A 21,780-nucleotide genomic window follows, 5' to 3' on the forward strand; every position below is an offset into this window, starting at 1 on the left:
ACTCTCCCACGCCATAAAAAAGACAGGCTATTAAAATAAAAACACCAATATGCTTCAGAGTCCAAGATCTGATTTATAGTCTAAAAAACACATTTTACTCATGAGTTGACTAGAGAACAAAAAGACGCAATCAATAATAGCTGGAACAGCAGTGCTTGTATAGATGAAGTATACATAAATCTAGTACTATTTGTTTTTCTCAGAGTAGTTAAATTAAAAGTCTGTTGGTTAATGGTTAATTAAATGTTTAGTTAAAAAAAAAAAAGCATCCTATAAACAGAAGACTAACATTTCAATTCCATTAACTTATTTTTATGCACATCTAACCCAGCCACAAACTGGGTAGACTTTATTTCCCCAGTGGCTGAAGCTTTCACAACTGCAGGCCTCAAATTAACTTGTTTTCCATTGTAATTGCTTTAAAAGAAATTATAATTCCTTCTATCTAGTCCTGTTTATTATCAGGCAAAAGCTGCAAGTTAAATTAGGCCCTTATGTTTAAGTGGCTGGAGCAACGAGACCCATGAGGGAAGCAGTTTCAAAGTAACGAGACAATACAGAGAAGCATCATAAAACAAATTCTCTGTGAACACAGCTACAGACTATGGAAGCTTGTTTCCGCCATGAAATAAAAAATAAAAAAGGTAATTGCGACTTTTTATCTCACAATTCTGACTTTTTTTCTCAGAACTGCGAGATATAAACTCACAATTGTGAGTTATAAAGTCAGAATTGCATGATATAAAGTCAGAATTGCGAGTTATGAAGTCAGAAATTTGAGATATAAACTCGCAATTGCGTGTTATAATGTGCGATTGTGAACGAAAGAGACATTTTTTCACACTTTATAACTCGCAATTGTGTTTATGTCTCGCAATTCTGAGCTAGATCTCATGTGAGCTATAAAGTCAGAATTGCGTGATAAGAACTCGCAATTGCGAGAAAAAAGTCAGAATTGCGATTTTAAGAATTTTAATTCTGAATTGCGATTCTGACTTTTTTCTCACAATTGCGAGTTCTTATCACGCAATTCTGACTTTGTAAGACACAATTGTGAGTTTATATCATGCAGTTCTGACTTTATAACTTGCAATTGTGAGTTTATATATCGCAATTAAGAAAAAAAGTGAATTGTGAGATATAAAGTCAAAATTGCGACTTTATATCTCATAATTCTGACTTTATAAACACGCAATTCTCACTTTATATCTCGCATTTGCAAGTTTAAATCTCGCAATTTTGACTTTATTAATAAAAAGTCGCAATAACCTTTTTTATTTTTTTATTTAGTGGCAGAAACAAGCTTCCATACATAACAGAACAATTACAATGCAAAAATCTTCTAAAAGGGCATCTTTGCTGTGGCATCGAGAAATCCTTCTCCAACAAATGCTGACTTGGACTCTGTTTGTTGGTGAGCTGTCAGTGTGAGATGAAACACAAAAACACCCAACTTACAGTGATTCCTTAAAACTGCAAATATGTGGGCAGAACTATTTATGTCCCTGAAGCAATGACCACAAAGCCAAAGAGTGAACAAACAGCAAGCAAGAGGAGGAAGACCAAAAACAATCATTTAGTTCCAGACTTCCTGAGTTCCTCATAGGAACACACAGCCACAGGAATAGAACGGAGTTACCCATTTGTAGAATACCTTAAAAGCACAGGAACCATTTAAAGGATTAGTTCACTTCTTCATTCAAATTTCCTGATAATTTACTCACCCCCATGTCATCCAAGATGTTTCCTTTTTTCTTAAGTCGAAAAGAAATTAAGGTTTTTGAGGAAACATTCCAGGATTTCTCCATATAGTGGACTTCAACAGTTACCAACGGGTTGAAGGTCTAAATTGCAGTTTCAATGAAGCTTCAAAGAGCTCTACACGATCCCAGACTAGGAATAAGGGTCTTATCTAGGGAAATAGAAAAATATATATATACACGTCACACGTGGCCTTTCCAACATGATTACGTAATGCGTGGCGCATCGCAGAGAATTGAAAGACGAGCATATGTGGTTAAAAAGTATATACATTTTTTTTTTTTTTGAAATGGCCGATTGTTTCACTAGATAAGACCCTTATTCCTCATCTGGGATCGTGTAGAGACCTCTGAAGCTGCACTGAAATTGACATTTGGACCTTCAACCCATTGGTAGCCATCCACTGTATGGAGAAAGATCTTAGAATGTTTTCCTCAAAAACCTTAATTTATTTTCGACTGAAGAAAGAAAGACATAAACATCTTGGATGACATGGGGGTGAGTAAATTATCAGGAAATTTTAATTCTGAAGTGAACTAATCCTTTAACCCAATGGCAATCAAGTTATAACCAGTGAAATACACTAGCAATAAACTGATATCAAACACACCTCGCTATTATCAGTGAAAGTCATATAGATACTATTTTGACCCTTTCTAAGATAGCATAACATCTCGACACACTACATTACCGTTATCTGTAAACTTAATAACAAGGTTATACAGCCTGCAGCATCCATCACGTTTATAATCTGGAGCTGTGATGATGCCGATCCCACAGGAAGCTGTCTCCATTCAACACAACACAAAAGCAGCAGAGACCATCAGAGTTGAGAAAGGCTATTTATATCTGGTCAGGGCGAGGCTTCACTCACTTCTGAGATGTTTTTATACAATCTAGACATCATCTTTAGATGCACCACGTTCATATTCCCTGTTAGAAAATCCAGTTTAAACTGGAAGATGTGTTTTGGAGCCTGGACTAATATGGTCGTCCCTACTAATGGCTGGTTTTAGAGGGGTTTTGGACACTTTTCAGGGAGGTAGACTAGCTTGTCAAGAGCTGAACACCTGCTTTGCCAGTACTTGGAGCTTGGCCAGGCTGTGAGAACATTGTAAACCAGGATTAAACTGTAGTCTGGTTTATGATCTTTTTTGAAGCTGGTCATTATTGTGTATTCTACCAGCTCTTAGATCAACTAGAAAACAGCTTTGAAGGACAAGATAGTGAGTTGCTGAATAAATAATGTGTTAATTGTAACAGGTGTTGATCAACTATTATTTTTGTTCCATATAAATTCTAACCCACCTAATGTATATGTATTTTAGCCTGTGCATCTAATTCAGCCAGTTTATTAGATCTCATCAGTATGAGACAATGCAATAGAGCAGTTGTCTGATGGGTGAGGCATCAACAAAGGATTTGCCTCCTCAGTAACTCATTTAGTTACTCCAAGGGGGGCAATAGCTGACTCTAGTGGTCTCGTAAGTAAGCAAAACACTCAGCAAGGTTTTAACAATCGCAAAAATAGCAGGTTAATCAAAGTTATGAGTCTCACCTCCTCCAGTGCGGTTACAGTATTCCTGCAGTGAGTCATTCTAGTGGTGAAGTTTGAGGCGGTGGGCGATTTATAATCTTCATTCGTCTCCGCCACAAACTCCGCCACTGTGATCTGGTCCGGCATTGTATTTCCTTTCACAAAACCCACAAATCTCGGTTTTAATCCTTTTAATGCCCGGTTGTGGTGCACTTAATGTCGAAATTCAGAGATAAAATGACGAAATAAAACTCTCATGAGCGTCCTGAAGTCTTATCATCGCTGTGTTTTGTCCTCGGTGGATTAAGACAAGTTGGGAATTAATGAAAATCATTAGCCAACTACAGAGAAGTGACGCTTCTACGACGGGAAATCTCTCTCCCACGGTGTTGGTTCTCACTTCTTCCAGGGAAAGTGCGAATTTGGTCCACCCGGTTGATAATAAACCAGTGTGATGATGTAGTCCTCATCTGTTAAGGGACAGTAGTGTACGTTGTCGTGCTGGGATTGCTGCAGGCTGTGGATCGATGCAGCTCTCTTGCAACGCAATTCAATGAAAGCGCAGAAATTGACAAAGTAAAGGTGGAGGAGATTCAATGGGAAAGGAGTGACCAATGAGGAAGCAGAGCTACCAGCTGTGAGCCAATCGGAACTGACGCAGGGCGTGGCCTGATTGTAGATCGCCTTTAGGGTCGTTAGCGCCGCTCTTAATGCAAGTGGTGCTCACTGCAGAGGCAAATGATGTCCAGCTCCCCCTCTCTGGAAGTCTGACCTAGTCCAGCTCCACCTCTGTGGATCTAATGGGTGGAGGGCTAGAGTTATGGGTAGGGTTAAGGTGTGGTTAGACCTTAAGCTCCACCCATTACGCCCAAATTACATCCAGAGAGGGGGAACTGGACTTCACGCTCCACCCATGGCTCTGCAGTGAGCAGCCTCTCTCTTAAGGTGGAGAAGGACATTTTTTAAGTGTGTAAATAACAGAAATTGACCTTTAATGTCTCTCTGAAGCCAACATTCTTATAAGTGTAAGAAAAAAGAAAGTAAGTGCAAATGTAATATACATTTTTTATATAAAAAAAAAATTATTTTAGGTTTTTAAAACAATAGTTCGCCCAACAAAAAAATGCTGTCTTCATTTAATCATGTCATTCCGACCAAGGAATTCTTGTAAATGTTTTTTTACAAATAGAATGAAAATTCCAACAAGGACAAAACAATTCATAAAAATAGTCCATATGAGTAGTCCAGTCCAAATTTTCAAGTTTTCTGAAGTCGTTGTGTGAAGAATGGACTGAAACTGAAGTCCTTACTGACTGATAATCTTCACTTTTGAAGTTGCCTAATAATAGAGTGCTGTAGATGAAGTATTTTTGTAGGCCAAATGCATTTGTGCATGATATTAGAATATATTTGAATTATATATGTAATTATATAAAAAAATTCTAAATATTTTAGATTTATCTTTTGTGCCTCAAAAAAGAAACCCTATCCTCCTTCCTTGAAATAAATTAATTAGCTTGTAGAATAAAGAGAGCTTTATTATTAGTGCCATATCTGTTCCAACACAAGCTTCACACCCCCTGCCTCCAAAACAAAAGACTAATTAAGATGATAATTTTGTAGTTGCTGAGGCCTGTAATTGCTGGTGCAAAAGGAGACATTTTATTATGAGCAGATGAATTCACACTGATTATCAGATAAAGTAGTTTTTGTACTCCAGTGCTTGAGGTATATATATTTCAACACAAGTGCAGTGTGAAATAACAAATTTACAAAAGCAATCTATTGCTATTTGTAAAAGCAACAATCCTTTTATAATGATATATGTGCATTTGCATCCTCACAAGAGACTGCAGTCACTTCAGGCTAAAACGAGGAAACACTTCATAATTTTATGCCACGTATAGTTTAATTCTGTATATATATAGGGTCATTGATGCACGTGGGGAGTGAAGGTGTGGTCCGATCCAACAGACGAGCTACTGTAGCTCAAATTACTCAAGAAGTTAATGCTGGTTCTGATAGAAAGGTGTCAGAATACACAGTGCATCACAGTTTGTTGCATATGGGGCTGCATAGCCGCAGACCAGTCAGGGTGCCCATGCTGACCCCTGTCCACCGCCGAAAGCACCAACAGTGGGCACGTGAGCATCAGAACTGGACCAGAGCAATGGAAGAAGGTGGCCTGGTCTGATGAATCACGTTATCTTTTACATCACGTGGATGGCCGGGTGTGTGTGCGTCGCTTACCTGGGGAACACATGGCATCAGGGTGCACTATGGGAAGAAGGCAAGCCGGCGGAGGCAGTGTGATGTTTTGGGCAATGTTCTGCTGGGAAACCTTGGGTCCTGCCATCCGTGTGGATGTTACTTTGACACGTACCACCTACATAAGCATTGCTGCAGACCATGTACACCCTTTCATGGAAACGGTATTCCCTGGTGGCTGTGGCCTTTTTCAGCAGGATAATGCGCTCCGCCACAAAGCAAAAATGGTTCAGGAATGGTTTGAGGAGCACAACAATGAGTTTGAGGTGATGACTTGGCCTCCAAATTCCCCAAATCTCAATCCAATCGAGCATCTGTGGGATGTGCTGAACAAACAAGTCCGAACCATGGAGGCTCCACCTCGCAACTTACAGGACTTAAAGGATCTGCTGCTAACATCTTGGTGCCAGATACCACAGCACACCTTCAGAGGTCTAGTGGAGTCCATGCCTCGACGGGTCAGGGCTGTTTTGGCAGCAAAGGTGGACCAACACAATATTAGGAAGGTGGTTATAATGTTATAAAGGCTATTGTGGAAACATGATATTAATGACAGTAATAGATTACTGTGCTTTTGGTTTATGTATTGTGGATGTTTGCACACCTTGATCATTATGTGCAGGGGCCCATGATGACCCCAATGACCTTGAGACCAATCAAATGAACTCCTGTTAATATATGAATGTTGTGAATTAATTAACATGATGAGCAAGTTTTATCTCTAATTCCCATTTTGCGCAGCAGGTTCTCCTCTGAATGTTAATATGCTCTTCCACTCAGAGCTCATAATGAAGAGTGAAAGCAGGAGATGATTCATGACCTCTACTGGTGTCTCCTAGAATAAATTGTTTCTTATTGAGAAGGTTTACTTGAGGAGCAGAGGCTGCAGTGTATTACCGTTCAGTCTGCTACATGGCTACATCTGGAGTATGCGTTTTAACATTTATCTGCTCCGTATTTACAATTTCAATCTCTATTTATTTATAAAGCACAATTAAAAACAGCAACAGTTGACCAATGTGCTGTACAGTGATTCAAATAAGTTAGAAATGCAATGAAATAAAACAATCGAAATTATGAGATAGTAAGCAATAATTATGAGGTAAAAAGTGAAAATGACATTTAAGTCACAAATATGAGATAAAGAGTTAAAATTATTACATAAAAAGTTAAAACTATGACATCATTTAGGAGATGATAAGTTAAAAAGATATGGCAAAGTAGTAAAAAATTTAAAAAAAAAAAATCATAATTTCAAATATCTCATAATTTTGACTTTTTGTCTTATATCTTACAATGTTGACACTTTATCTCAAAATGTAGACTATCTCTTTTATGTCATAATTAAACTTTTATGTCATAATTATGACTTTTTATCACATAATTATGACTTGACTTATGAATCTTTTTATCTCACTTTTTCTATAAATTACCAAAGCATGATTTTTTTTTTCTTATGTAGCGGAAATGGGTTTTAATAAAAAAAAAATATGACAGAGTGCTATATTTATTTATTTACGCGGTCTGGAATACTCGATTCTAATTGGTCAGTCGTCGCCCAGCTTTCTGATATTTTAGGGGCCGTTTACACGACACCGTTTTCAACTAAAAACGGAAAACTTTATATGCGTTTTGGCCGTACACTTACACGACAACGGCGTTTTGGTGGCCTGAAAACGCAAACTTTTGAAAACGGGTTTCAAAGTGCAAGTTTTTGAAAACGGTCTCCGTGTAAACAACAAAAACGCGAATCTGTGAAAGCGATGATGCCATGCACATGCGCATTACATGTTCAGTCTATAGTGTTTCATCGCCACCTAACGGCCTGCCAGCAGAACACAGCGTTTTTAGCCTTCTTTTTCACGGATTCGTATGAAGGGGGAACGTTTTAACAACGGTGTCGTCTGTACGCAAAAAAAACTCAAAAGAAAAAACTTCTCCGTTTTAACCGTTGTCGTGTAAACGGCTGAGTCCCAGTATATTTAAGCTACTTAGATACCATAATTGAACCAAGGGTGCGTTCACACGACAACGATATGGTTAAAACGGAGACCGTTTTCAAAAACTTGCACTTTGAAACCCGTTTTCAAAAGTTTCGTTTTCAGGCCACCAAAACGCTGTTGTCCTGTAAATGAACGGCCAAAACGCATAAAAAGTTTTCTGTTTTTAGTTGAAAACGGTGTAAACGGCCCCTGTGAAACCGAAAATAGTATATAGTCTCAGTGAGGTTATGGTTAGAGGTTAGCTGTGGGGTTTGCCATTCGTCAGGGTGTCACTTTTCATAGTGAGGTTAGGGTTGTGGTGGAGGTGGGTGTACGCATTCGTGAGTACCTAACTTCCGGTCTGAAGCTGCTGCTGGACTACCGCTGCTGTCATGTTTTGCTCAGCGGCTCTGCAAATGCACATGCCTCATAAGTTGGAGTGTTTGAGCACATTGAACAGCATTTATTTACGTTCTTTAATTTTTTTCCCCCACACTAGTCTGTGGACAATGTCTTCTAAAGAGAAAAGGGCTACTCGAAAGCTGTGTTTTGGTGAGAAGTCTGATTTAGAAGAGTCTGGTCATGTAAAGGACAACGAATTTTACAGCAGCAGCGACGACGAGGCGGAGAGAGAGGCCGATATCAACGATGAAGAGGATGACCCTGATTTTGAGGAGTACGTATACATTGTGAACTGATAGACTTTGTGTGTTTCATATGTGTACTTGTGTGTTTGTTCGGTGCGTTTTGTTTATCTGTTGTTCCGTGCATATTTGAATTGTGCCGCACATTTGTGCATGTTGCTTGCGTGAATTGCATTGTGCAAGTTGCATCTCCTTCGTGCTTCTCTGAATTTTAGCGAGATTTTGCACATCTCATACGTGCAAATATGCGAATTGCATTTATGTAACTGTTACGTTACGTCCATGTAAATTACATTGTGCACATGTCCAATTCATAAATGCAAGAGACCGCATCAGCAGTGTTTGCCAGATTGGGTCGACTACAATTTCCAGCCCAAACGCTCTCCAAAACCCGCCCAAAACATTCACTGCCAAAATATTGTGATATAATTCTGTTGTCATGACAACCAAGGTTGATAAACACCATTTACCTCCTTAACTAAATAATGATGACAAAACAAATTTATAAAAATGAATCAATTTCCGTGCCAGGTGAACAGTACAACAGGAAAATGGACAAAAACATGGCAAATACAGTAAAAGTAAATTATTAGGTAGAAATTATTAAAGTATGTCAAATATTTGCAAACCATAAAAAAAATTAACAGACTTCCCTAGGAAACACTTTACAATATCAACAGCAAAAACAAGCCAATTCATGTGATTGGAATAAGCAATGTAATTAGTGCAGCAAGCAAAATTTTGGGTTGAAATGACTGTGACACACTCATCTCACACACTTATGCACACACAATAACAATAATAATACTGTGCAACATTAATAATCACAACAATAATAATAATGTGCTTACATTCATGTCGTGCTTTAATTTCAAACATAACTAGTACATCTTTCTTGAAGTACACATTGTGGAACATAATGCAGAAATTTGCACGGTCAAAACTGATTAATCGTTGATTCAAACCTTTTTTTAGCAGCTGTCCTGGTTTGCACATAACAATGGACAAGAGCTGTAGTCCCATATTCGATTTCAATTAAAGTTCACCCAAAAATGAAAATTATCCCATGATTTACTCACCCTCAAGCCATCCTAGGTGTACGTCTTCATTCAGACGAACACAATCTGAGTTATATTAAAAAAAAAATACCCTGGCTCTTCCAAGATTTATAATTGTAGTGAATGGGGCTCAAGATTTTGAAGCCCCAAAAAGTGCATCCATCCATCATAAAAGTAATCCATACGACTCCAGGGGGTTAATAAAGGCCTTCTGAAGTGAAGTGATGGGTTTTTGTAAGAAAAATATCCATATGTAAAACTTAAACAAATAGGGTTGGGCTCAAGCTCCTCTTTTATATTGAAATCCTCAGAAAAGTTTTTTTTAAATTCTCGTTTTAGACTTCTAATCCGTGACCAGTGTTTTGTTTTGCTCTATCCTCTGCGCTTCTGCGTTCATCAATACGTCATGCGTCAGGTCAGGGGTTACACTTTCGCTGTTAATCGATGCGTACGGCCGTCTGCCGGAAGCTAGTTATTATAATTTATAAAGTTGGATATGGATATTTTTTTAAATATGAATATTTTTCTTACAAAAACCCATCACTTTGCTTCAGAAGGCCTTTATTAAAGGGATAGTTCACCCAAAAATGAAAATTTGATGTTTATCTGCTTACCCCCAGGGCATCCAAGATGTAAGTGACTTTGTTTCTTCAGTAGAACACAAATGATGATTTTTAACTCCAACCGTTGCGGTCTGTCATTCGTATAATGCTTGTCAATGGTAACAAAATCTATGAGAGTAAAAAAAAACATGCACAGACAAATCCAAATTAAACCCTGTGGCTCGTGACGACACATTGATGTGCTAAGACACGAAACGATCGGTTTGTGCGAGAAACCGAACAGTATTTATATCTTTTTTTTTTACCTCTAAGACACCACTATGTCCAACTGCCTTGAGCGCGCGCATGGCATCCGGTGCGCGAGGCGTGTACGCGCTCTGGCGTAGTTTAAACATGGTGCCTGTAGTACAACAGTTGTTATACAAATGGAAGTAAACCACTAAAAAACATGGTTTTATTACATCAAAACTTTTATTTTGTTACTTTTCGTAAGGGCAGCTTTACAAATAAAAAGGACACATGCAAAGATCTTGTTCACGTACCTCAGTTGGATGTGGATAAACCATAGGTGCAGCTGATGGTTTAAGTCGTACGTGATCCTCTCCTGGGTATGTAAAATCATCAGGGGAAAAATGATCGCTGTAGACCCTCAACAACTTTAGTATGTTAGTGGGTGTGTTGATATCCAGCCGAAGAGCAATCAACCATAACTTCAGGGAATACGTGGAAAGTCACCACTCCCGAATGAGTTCACGCGAGAGAACGTAATCTTTTAGTCGGTTTGAACAATCCGGATAAGCGCAAGTAAGTACCATTTTGATGGTAAAAAAACTAACCAAAAAAAAAAAAAAAAACTAAATAGCAACTTTATTCAACAATATCTAGTGATGGGCGATTTCAAATCTCTGCTTGATGAAGCTTTTGTTTCGAATCAGTGGTTCAGAGTGCCAAAATCATGTGATTTCAGTAAACGAGGCTTTGTTACGTCATAAGTGTTTCAAAATTTCAATGGTTCACGTGACTTTGGCAGTTTGATACGTGCTCCGAACCACTGATTTGAAACAAAAGATTCGTAAAGCTTCATGAAGCAGTGTTTTGAATTCGCCCATCACTATATATTGTTGAATAAAGTCGCTATTTTGTTTTTTGGCGCACAAAAAGTATTCTCGTCGCTTCATAACATTAAGGTTAAACCACTGTAGTCACATGAACTGTTTTAAAAATGTCTTTAGTAGCTTTCTGGGCATTGAAAAAGAAAATGATCTTGCTGGCAATGGAGGCCTCACTGAGCCATCGGATTTTATCAAAAATATCTTAATTTGTGTTCCGAAAATGAACGAAGGTCTTACGGGTGTGGAACGACATGAGGGTGAGTAATTAATGACAAAATTTTCATTATTGGGTGAACTAACCCTTTAAATTCCAATTTTTGAAAACCGCCTAACCTATCCCAAAACCGCCCACAATTTGTCCACCCGTCCAATCCAATTTTGTCCAACAGAATCAAATTCAAGGCCACCCAATCTGGCAACACCACGCATCAGATCTACATTGCCCATGTCCATTGATCAATTTGTGTTTGTTACAGTTTTGACTCAAGTGAAGAAGAATGGGAACCAGAAAGTGAGCCAAGCCCCAAAAAACAACGTCTTCTCTTTCAGTCCCCTACCAGCACACCTTGCACCCCCAGAACCCCCACATCTTTTGTCAGTGGTTCCTTGAGTCCGTGGTCAACTCCAAGAGAAAGGTCTCATTCTCCACGGGTGAGGAAAAGGTCTGCAAGTGGCAAGTCAGCGGAGAGTGACACAGGCACTTGGAATGACATCAGCGTGGAGGATGAGGCTCCAGTGCTACCCCATTTTCTTCCAAAGCGAAACCCAGGAGCTCAGCTCATCATGGACAGAATATATTCCCCCTTGGAGCTATTTCAGCTTTTTTTCCCAACCTCTGTGGTGGACACCATTGTGAAGAACACAAATAGTTATGCAAAAATGAGGTCTGAAGCTGGGAAAAAATTCCCTTGGGTGCCTTTGAAAGCGCAGGAACTGTATTCGTATATTGCGCTTGTTATTTACATGGGGCTTCTCAGCGCAAAAAATATTGTAGACTACTGGTCCAGAAAAGACATTTACAGGTTACCTTTTCCAAAATCCGTGATGTCCAGGGCCAGATTTCATGCCATCTCTTGGAATCTGCATCTTTGCGATCTTAAGGAGGATCGAGTGAATGCACTGAAAAAAGGGACTCCTGAGTATGACAGACTTTTCAAAATCAAGCCCCTTTACACTGACATCGTCGCGGCGTGCAAAACATACTTCCATCCAAACAGACAGCTGGCGGTGGATGAGAGGATGGTGGCGACTAGAGCGAGAACCGGCTTCAAACAGTACATGAAGCACAAGCCTACCAAGTGGGGTTACAAACTCTTCGTTCTTGCTGATTCTGTCTATGGCTACACATGGAACTTCTTCGTTTATGAAGGTAAATCTTCGCTGGCCTCTGGTAAAGGACTGAGTTACGATTCCATGATTCGCTTCCTGGATCTGCCTCTTCTTGGCAAAGGCTACCAGGTGTATATGGACAACTTCTATACAAGCCCAGGCCTTTTATTGGACTTGCTGGATAAAAAGACACTTGCGTGTGGCACGATACGTTCCAACACACAGGGCTTTCCTAGAACAATGTCCAATGACCTCAGCCTCAGAGCTCAAAAGGGATCCATACGCTGGCTTCGGGAAGGTAAGCTCCTCTTTGTGAGGTGGATGGACACGAAAGCGGTTTCAATGTGTTCAACGATACACAAGGCATATGATGGTGCTACCATCTCCAGGCGTATCAGGAATCCCAAGAATGAGTGGGAAATTTGCCAAATCCCAATTCCGGCAGCAGCGAAGGACTACAATAAATATATGGGAGGTGTGGACCTTTCGGATGCTCTAATTGGGTACTACAATGTCCTACACAAAACCAAAAAATGGTACAAGACCTTTTTCTTTCATTTTGTTGATATCGCAGTGGTGAACAGTTTTATTCTCCACCAGCAACTGTCCAAATCTCTGAATAAGAGTGCTCTCACCCAGAAGGACTTTAGAGAGACACTTGTGTCTGAGCTGGTAAAGACTGCCACACTGTTCAGCCCATCACCTGCCCCCAAGCCATCCACATCAGAGCCCTCCACAACTGAGGTCGGCTCAAAGGAAGAGCCATGCTGGCCAGAGTATTTTGGGACAGATGCCTCAAGTGGGAGGAGAATCTGTGTCTTGTGCAAAGTTTCAGGTCTCAAAGTAAAGACACCTGTGTACTGTACAAAATGCAGTGTAGCTTTGTGTTTTGTGTCTTCAAGAAACTGCTTCAGAAAATGGCACGCTGAGAAACATGGGGAAAAATAAGTGCATTGTTGTGTTTTGTCAAAAGACGGTTGATTAAAAGTTGTGCCCTCGCCCCACTGAAGTGCTTTTTTCATTATATAGTAACTTCTTACATTGTAGGCTTTATACACATCTGAGGTTTATAAATGTAAAATGTGTTTTTGAACCGCATTTTTTTTTTTCCCTATATCCATTCCTTTTTTTTTTTTTTGCATCTTTATTTGATCGGACCAACTAGTTGTATTAGTTTTTTGTAAAATAAAACGCAAGAACTGCTATTTAGTCTCGCTCCTTTTGCTTATTTGTGGGTCAAGTTAAAATGGAAGCTTGTTCCCGGCACTGAATAAAAAATAAAAAAGGTAATTGCGAAAGGTAAGTTCTGACTTTTTTTCCGAATTGCATGATATAAACTCTTATAAACTTTTAAAGTCAGAATTGTCACATCAGTGTCAGTCTTTTTTTCCTCAGAATTGGACTTTATAACTCGCAATTGCAAGTTTATATCTCACAATTCTGAGAAAAGAAGTCAGAATTGCGAGATATAAACTTGTAATTGTGAGGAAAAAAGTCAGAATTGCAAGACAAAAGTCAGAACTTCAATTCTGACTTTATTTCTCGCAATTGTGAGTTTAAAACTTTTAACAAGCTTCCATAAGTTAGTCACCATGAAATCAAAATGGACAATTATTATATTATATTATTATTACAATAATTATTTTTTTTATGTAATATTAGAATATATATTATAAATTATTTATATACAGTTTAGCTCAAAAGTTTACATACCCCTTGCAGAATCTGCAAAAATGTTAATCATTTTAACAAAATAAGAAGGATCATGAAAATTGCATGTTATTTTTTTATTTGGTACTGTCCTTAATAAACTATTTCACATAACAGTTGTTTACATAAGTCCACAAGACAAAAAAAGCAGAATTTATTAAAATGACCCTTTTCAAAAGTTTACATACCATTGATTCTTAATACTGTGTGTGGTTACCTGGATGATCCACGACTGCTTTTTTGTGATGGTTGTTCATGAGTCCCTTGTTTGTCCTGAGCAGTTAAACTGAGCTCTGTTCTTCAGAAAAATCCTCCAGGTCCTGCAGATTCTTCAGTTTTCCAGCATCTTCTGCATATTTGAACCCTTTCCAGCAGTGACTATATGATTTTGAGATCCATCTTTTCACACTGAGGACAACTGAGGGACTCAGACAAAACTATTACAAAAGCTGCAAACATTCACTGATGCTCCAGAAGAAAACACGATGTGTTAAGAGTCAGGGGTGAAAACTTTTGAACAAGAAGTTGATGTGCAAGTTTTTTATTTTATTTTGTTTATAGAACATATTTTTTCATTTAGTTCTGCCCTTTGGAAGCTACAAAAGATACTTACATGTTTCCCAGAAGACAAAAAAAGGACAATTTATTCTGTTCATCCAATTCAAAAAGTTTACATCCCCGACTCTTAATGCGTCGTGTTTCCTTCTGGAGCATCAGTGAATGATTGAACCTTGTTTAATACTTGTGTTTGAGTCCCTCAGTTGTCCTCAGTGTGAAAAGATGGATCTCAGAATCATACAGTCACTGCTGAAAAGGGTTCAAATATGCAGAAGATGCTGGAAAACTGAAGAATCTGCAGGACCTGGAGGATTTTTCTGAAGAACAGAGCTCAGTTTAACTGCTCAGGACAAACAAGGGACTCATGAACAACCATCACAAAAAAGCAGTCGTGGATCATCCAGGTAACCACACACAGTATTAAGATTCAATGGTATGTAAACTTTTGAACAGGGTCATTTTTATAAATTCAGCAATTTTTTTGTCTTGTGGACTTTATGTAAACAACTGTTATGTGAAATAGTTTATTAAGGACAGTACTAAAAAAATAGCAATTTTCATGATCCTTATTTTGTTAAAATGATTCACATTTTTCTAGATTCTGCAAGGGGTATGTAAACTTTTGAGCTCAACTGATATATATATATATATATATATATATGTATATATGTGTGTGTGTGTGTGTGTGTGTGTGTGTATATATATACATATACATACATAAACACACACTGCCTGGCCAAAAAAATTTAATAGGCAAATACTTAAGAGTCTATGAATGGATCATTATTACAGTGATTATTATGTTTCTAACATGTTATATGTTTGGCAACGGTTCTTTTAACCTTAAAAGATGGAGTGTGTAGCTTTGCATTTCTTAAACAACCATGTAGGAAGACGTATCATGGCCATATTCCAGGATGACAATGTCAAGATTCATCATGCTCAAATTGTGAAAGAATTGTTGAGAAGGAACATGAAGAATCATTTTCACACATGAATTGGCACCTCTGAGTCCAGACCTTAACCTCAGTGTAAGTCTTTGGGATGTGCTGGAGGAGACTTTACAGAGTGCTCACCTCTTGCATTGTCCATACAAGATCTTGACCAAAAAATGATGCACCTCTTGATGGAAATAAATGTTGTGATGTTATTTCCATCAAGAGGTGCATCAATTTTTGGTCAAGATGAAACAAAAAATGAGCTTTTTTAGCAGCAAACACTTAAGATGGGTTTGGTGCACACAGGGGTAAAAAGTACACCATGTGTACAATGAAATATATGGCTGTATCTTTAATGTTGTGGGCCTATTTTTCTGCTGGAGGTCCTGGACATCTTGTTCAGATACATGGTATCATGGATTCTATCAAATACCAACAGATAAAAAATCAAAACCTGACTGTCCCTGCTAGAAGTCATATAATGGGCCGTGGTTGGATCTTCCAACAGGACAATGATCCAAAACAAACATCAAAATCAACACAAAAATGTGTCACTGAGCACAAAATGAAGCTTCTGCCATGGCCGTCCCAGTCCCCTGACCTGAACCCTAAAGAAAATGAGTGGAGTGAACTGAAGAGAAGAAGCACCAACATGGAGCTGGGAATCTGAAGGATCTGGAGAGATTCTGAATGAAGGAATGGTCTCTGATCTCTTGTCAGTTGTTCTCCAAACTCATCAGGCATTATAGGAGAAGACTCAGAGCTGTTATCTTGGCAAAAGGAGGTTGCAAAAGTATTGAATAAAAGGGTATGATTAATTGTGAGCAATGTGTATTAGAGAAAAACATTTATTTCATAATGAGATTTTCCCCCCATTTAAAATTATTATTCTCCAATGAAAGGTTGGATTTTTGTAGATTTTTAAAATTAAAGATCAAAATGATTAATGATGCAGATTTATTTTCACAGCCATCTTTGGTCATATTTACTAAGGGTATAAATAATAATTTTTAGCACAACTGTGTGTGTATATATATATATATATATATATATATATAAATATATATATATATTATAATATATATATATATATATATAATATATAGATAGAGAGAGAGAGAGAGAGAGAGAGATAGATATGCCCTACATTTTTTTTTCTTGTTCGAGAAGCCTTTTCTCTCTGTCATACGCCACAATAGGGAAGGAACAAAACTTCCATTTCATGCTGACTTTAAACGGTTTCACTGTTTTAGCAGGTACAGATCCTGAATAACTAGCTTTTTTTACTATAAAATTGTGAACTAATACAATAATATTTATGAAGTATTCCACTTACCTGTGTTTGTTTAAATACAGGTAAGTGAAATAATTATTATTAAAGGGGTTTTCTGTAAAATTTTATCTAAAAATTTTCCCATATAGGCCTACTCCAATGAGTCAGCGTCTTGTCTGTTTGTACCCAAGTTACTGCATACTGTAATGAGAGGTTGATTCATGTTACATTAATGCTGACTTAAAGCCAGTTCATTTATTGGTACCACATGAAACATATTTTAGGTTAAACATTTGAAACATTGACACTGCCTTTATTTATTTATTAGCAGCTATCATGACATTTTGTACAGGCCTATCAAGCACTACTGTATAAAAAGAAATTTAACAAAATAGGTTCATTGGTTTTACTTCAAAAATATTAGCCTAAACAAAATTAAGCAGAAATATAGTTTGTTTCAACCCTGTTCTTTACTGTAGTAGTGATAAACTTGTGTTGTGTGTGTGTGGTAAGAGCTTAACATGTGTCCAGAGGAGTCTGTTTACAGTCACTCAGGCTGGAGGAGCTGCTGAGTCATGGCTGCTCCTGCCGCGACTCTCCATCCACTTGTATGCCCATATGTCTGCCACTGCGCTTGCTCATCAAGCAGGTAGGTGTTTGGCACAGACCCCTATCAACAAAGCATTGTACCAACATGCTGACCTACCAATGTTACGTTTGATAAATCCATTGAGCTAAAAAAGCCAAGCGAACAGGTGTTACAAAACGACGTAATTGGTCGAGTGGTTTAGAGCTAATCTATGGATATCCTCCTGGTCAAACTCTATGGACCTGCACTGTCAGACTATGACATTTGCATAAAATTTTAATAGTGAACATTACAATTTGTAGCTGCCCTTTGCATGTTAAGCTGTATGAAATCAAATCTCCTGAATTACAGTAGGCTATATGTAAACGCTGCTTTGAAAAATGATCTGCCTTTGTTTTCATTGTTCACAAACAGAAATGGTCATACAGTTGCTGCTAAAAGCATGGGAAATGAATGGGAAAAGTTATTAACAACACATTTTGCAATGGCTATTATTTATAGGTTATGTATTGTGTAGATATCTTCTTTATACTGTTGGCAAGAATGAAACAAGATGTAGGCCTAAAATAGGGTGCAAATAAACAAGTCTGCAGCCAGACTCTTCTCAATGAACAATATCTCCTTATATTTTTATAAAAGCGTTTTTGTCTAACAAAATATATATATTTGAATTCATTAAAAACAAGTTAAATTCTTAATAAATTACAAACTGAAGCGATAAAACAGGGATATTTAAGTGATTTTTACATTCCAACATGACCAGAAGATGGCGCTCTCTGACTGCTACAATCGAGTGTTTCTCTTCTACAACATACAAATCCACTTATAAAAGTGTTGATGCTGAGCATATAATTAAAGAACTGATACATGAAAAGTACAAACACAACAATTTGACCATTGAGCTCTGGATACAATAAATAAATAAATCAGTGTAGTTATTGTGAACTAAAATTAAAATGTTTTTCATTCATTGAAATAAAGATGAAATAAAAGAAAAGAAAATATAGGCCTACATTATGTAGGCTACGTAAAAAGCTTAAACGAGAAAAGAAATGTTGCCTTGGCATTTGACTGAAATAGAATAAGTTTAAGTACTAAAATTAAAACTGAAATAAAAATAAATTAAAGCTAAATAGAAAACAAAAATTAAAACTGAAAATATAAAAATAAAAGGTAATTCAAATAAATAAATATTACCAACATTTACCTGAAATTTACCTCTATATTGCCGTTTTTCACATTCCTTCTTTGACTTTTATTCAGTGAAAGCATGTATCTGGTAACCTTCAGGGCAAATAACCTGCTCACAAGCACTTATGTCTTTAGCAGATATGACTGCTTGCTTACCATAGTAATCTTGTAGGCAATGCAGGTCAGGCTATTGGTTGCATATATGCCAAAAAAACGATCCACATCTGGATCAACACGCACATTCGCAAATTTCTATATATCCTAATTATTGTTAATATGTAATTCATTTTTCCAGGAGCTCTTTGCTTCTACCTTCAATTAAATTGCTAACAGTGATTGTAAATTAATTGCCTAAATTATTACATTATTAGCTAACTGCATTCTCTAAATTGTAATGTTGACATGCATTCTCTGTAAAGCTGCTTTGAAACGATATGTATTGTGAAAAGCGCTATACAAATAAATGTGAATTGAAAGAAAAAAAAAATGGGATTATAGTTTTTAGGCCTATAGAGTCTTAAGAAAAAGCACAATATGTGAAGATTTCTGAAGATGAATCGAGCAGAAGCTTCTTGTTTGACCTTGAGGCGTCATTGTACATGTTTGTAAAGATCCACACCAATGAACTCAAAGACTGGATCAATTCACATAACAGCTCTATGGTGTGATGCACTAAAAATATATTTCAGAAAAAAAAAAGTCTGTTGCTCTTACTGCACAACAAGAACCATATTAATAATAGACATCATGTAGGTCAGATCTCGGTTCTGGGTCTTATTAAGGTCACAGAGGTCAGACATGGAATTACTATTTCTGTTCCAATACCTCTATATTAATCAAGCAATACAGTCCAATTTTGTCACTGCATGTATTGCAGAGGATCCATGTCCAAAAATATACATCATTTCATTACAATTCTAACTGGTTAGTTAAATATATGAGTTATACTTAGCTAATGTCATCATGTGTTTTAATATTAAGTTATTTTAAAGTGTTGCTGAGAAAATATAGCTTTTTTTATTCATGATGTATACTTGGATTCAGTCCTAACTAATTTGTCATATGTATATTGTGATTGTTTGTACTTGTTTATGATTTGTAAAGCACTTTGAGCACTTGCTGAAATTATTATTATTATTATTATTATTATAAACGCAATTGCATGACAAGCAATTGTGGTCATGTGATGTCAACATGGCCGCGGCCATGAGGGGGCGACCCGCCTCATGTAGAATACTTCTTTTTCTAGAAGAATGATTTGTCTGGAGTCTCATGTACATGTTTTTTGAATATTTTTCAAAAGTTTAGTCTTAAAAATATATTAAAATAATATTTTCTTTTAAATATTTAAAAATATGAGTGGACTGTTATACTAAATGAGAAGGATGAATGAGAGGGAGTGGCAATTAAGTTCTCCTCTCTCTCTCTCTCTCTCTCTGTGTGTGTGTGTGTGTGTGTGTAAGTAAGTAAGTGTAATTGAGCAGCAGTAGTTTGATGTAATGGAGGGGCTGGGCGAGTCAGTCCGCCTACACGGGCTTTGTGTTGATGTTCAGGCGGTGCAACAGCACTGACAGTCCGCGACTAGAGCACCATAGAACGGCATTCCCAACACCCATCCACCATAAAGAGAGGAAGAGAGGGAGAGAAAGAGGACAGTGTTTTGGGCGATTTGACTGTAAGGGAGTGGAGCTGGACTGAATCATGGCTACTTCTACGTCTTGCACAGGCTCCACACTGCTGCAGCCAATTAGTACGATTATTGATCTGCCAGTGGACCAGGTAAACTGTCACTTTAACTGGGATTTATGTTTCGCTTTTGTCATTTTGCCTAGCAAAGATCGCTAGCCAGTGTGGAGTCGTTTGCTGTAAATCCAGCACATTTGATGGGCACGTCTTGCCACCGACAACTGCATGATATAAGTATTGATATTGTAGTGTACAACATAACAAGCCTGAAATTCATCATCGCGCATTTTATAACGCCCGTTTCCCTTCTTTTCCTTCCCGTATTTTTCTCAAAATATTGTCTGATGACAAGGGAGTCACATGGTGTGTTGGTAAACCAAATATGTTATCTGTTTAGAAAGGATTTATAGGCATCTAGGCACCTTCAGAGAAGTCCTCGTGAATGATGTCTATGTAGGCAGCTCGATAGGTTTCCAAACACCGCCATAGTCACGATTTCGCCTGTGCTAGAGCGACGTCTGCAAAAGAAGAGATTATATTTACAGATGTCCTAAATACAACCCTTTGTAACACGAATTACTGAAGCAAAAGCACACTACAGTTAAGTGAGCGAGACGAGAAATGTTTCAGTTCCCCATTATTTTCCACGTTATTTTGTTCAGGGTTCGTTTGCTTGTATGAAAGATATAACCTCACTTAAAGGCCATGTAATTTACTGTGAAATTTGTACATATTTTATAAAAGACCAAGGGTTTTCTTTTCATATCATTTGGTATTCTATTTACAACCTAAATAGTACTCATAGACTTTGATTCATCCAAGTGACTCGAATCTTTTGAATCAGTTCACTAAAAAGATTCATTAACTCGCTCGTTCCCTCAAGTTTTGACATAGAGAATTATATATAAAAACAGAACAAATTGTTTATTGTCTATTGACAGACTGATTTGATATATTGGATACATTACAAAACAGATGTGTGATGTGGTTGCTGCCTATTGTAGCTTTCTTGTATGGATAAATCATTAATGATGCCTCTGGATAAGTCATATGCCTTAGATTAAGTCATCGTTCTTTCATAACCCTCCATTAAACAAGAGTTATACGGCCTCTGTTCACAACTCTGTTACACCAGTGTGGAGGTGTGATAAAATATTCATCAAATTTAACAGTTAAAATCCCGGCTGCCTTGCATTACAGTAAGTGATGAGAAGTTCACGTACAGTGAGATGTTCTAGTTGAAAGATAATTTTTAGCAATGTGATGTAAGAGGTTGGTTAAACCTGAATAGAATTTAACATTGTTGATGATGGAGATATTTTCTTAATATATTCTTGATCAGACATGAGAGACAAGACCATTACCAGTGTCAGCTTCGCCAGTCACTTATGTGTTCACATTTTATAACATTACTCTAGCTTTATGCCGAAGCCAGAGCATTTGCTGCCTCACACATATCATACTTTTCAACTTCTTTGACCTCTATAGCTGCTGCCGCCCATCTCGTAATGCAAGTCCAGGCAAGAATGAGTCAAGATATGCAGTCATTCTGGAACGTGTACGTGTAAACTCCCACCTGTT

The 21,780-nt window shown here is 37.5% G+C and overlaps 3 protein-coding genes across 6 annotated transcripts in view; 2 read left to right on the forward strand and 1 right to left on the reverse strand.

Moving 5' to 3' along the window:
* LOC127498025 (arf-GAP with SH3 domain, ANK repeat and PH domain-containing protein 2-like) overlaps window positions 1–3,890 on the reverse strand; it is a 76,529-nt gene extending 72,639 nt beyond the window's left edge. Inside the window, exon 1 of one of the 4 annotated variants that reach the window (XM_051866873.1) lies at window positions 3,320–3,890. In XM_051866873.1, the coding sequence (XP_051722833.1) occupies window positions 3,320–3,445 (126 nt within the window). In that variant the 5' untranslated portion in view covers window positions 3,446–3,890. The remainder of the gene's footprint in view (window positions 1–3,319) is intronic. The other 3 variants (XM_051866874.1, XM_051866870.1, XM_051866871.1) reach the window with 3 other exon arrangements.
* A 3,934-nt stretch (window positions 3,891–7,824) lies between these two features.
* On the forward strand, window positions 7,825–13,856 carry LOC127498665 (piggyBac transposable element-derived protein 4-like). The gene is made up of 2 exons (XM_051868273.1): window positions 7,825–8,224; window positions 11,402–13,856. The coding sequence occupies exons 1-2, from the start codon at window positions 7,941–7,943 to the stop codon at window positions 13,200–13,202; spliced, it is 2,085 nt and encodes a 694-aa protein (XP_051724233.1). The 5' UTR covers window positions 7,825–7,940; the 3' UTR covers window positions 13,203–13,856.
* Window positions 13,857–20,063: 6,207 nt separating this feature from the next.
* The window catches only part of LOC127498252 (lysophospholipid acyltransferase 2-like), a 72,038-nt gene continuing 70,321 nt past the window's right edge, over window positions 20,064–21,780 (forward strand). The window contains exon 1 of the mRNA XM_051867399.1: window positions 20,064–20,292. Within this exon, the coding sequence (XP_051723359.1) occupies window positions 20,215–20,292 (78 nt within the window). The 5' untranslated portion in view covers window positions 20,064–20,214. The remainder of the gene's footprint in view (window positions 20,293–21,780) is intronic.

This window comes from Ctenopharyngodon idella, chromosome 17, assembly GCF_019924925.1.
Source record: "Ctenopharyngodon idella isolate HZGC_01 chromosome 17, HZGC01, whole genome shotgun sequence".
In the NCBI taxonomy this organism is placed as follows: domain Eukaryota; kingdom Metazoa; phylum Chordata; class Actinopteri; order Cypriniformes; family Xenocyprididae; genus Ctenopharyngodon; species Ctenopharyngodon idella.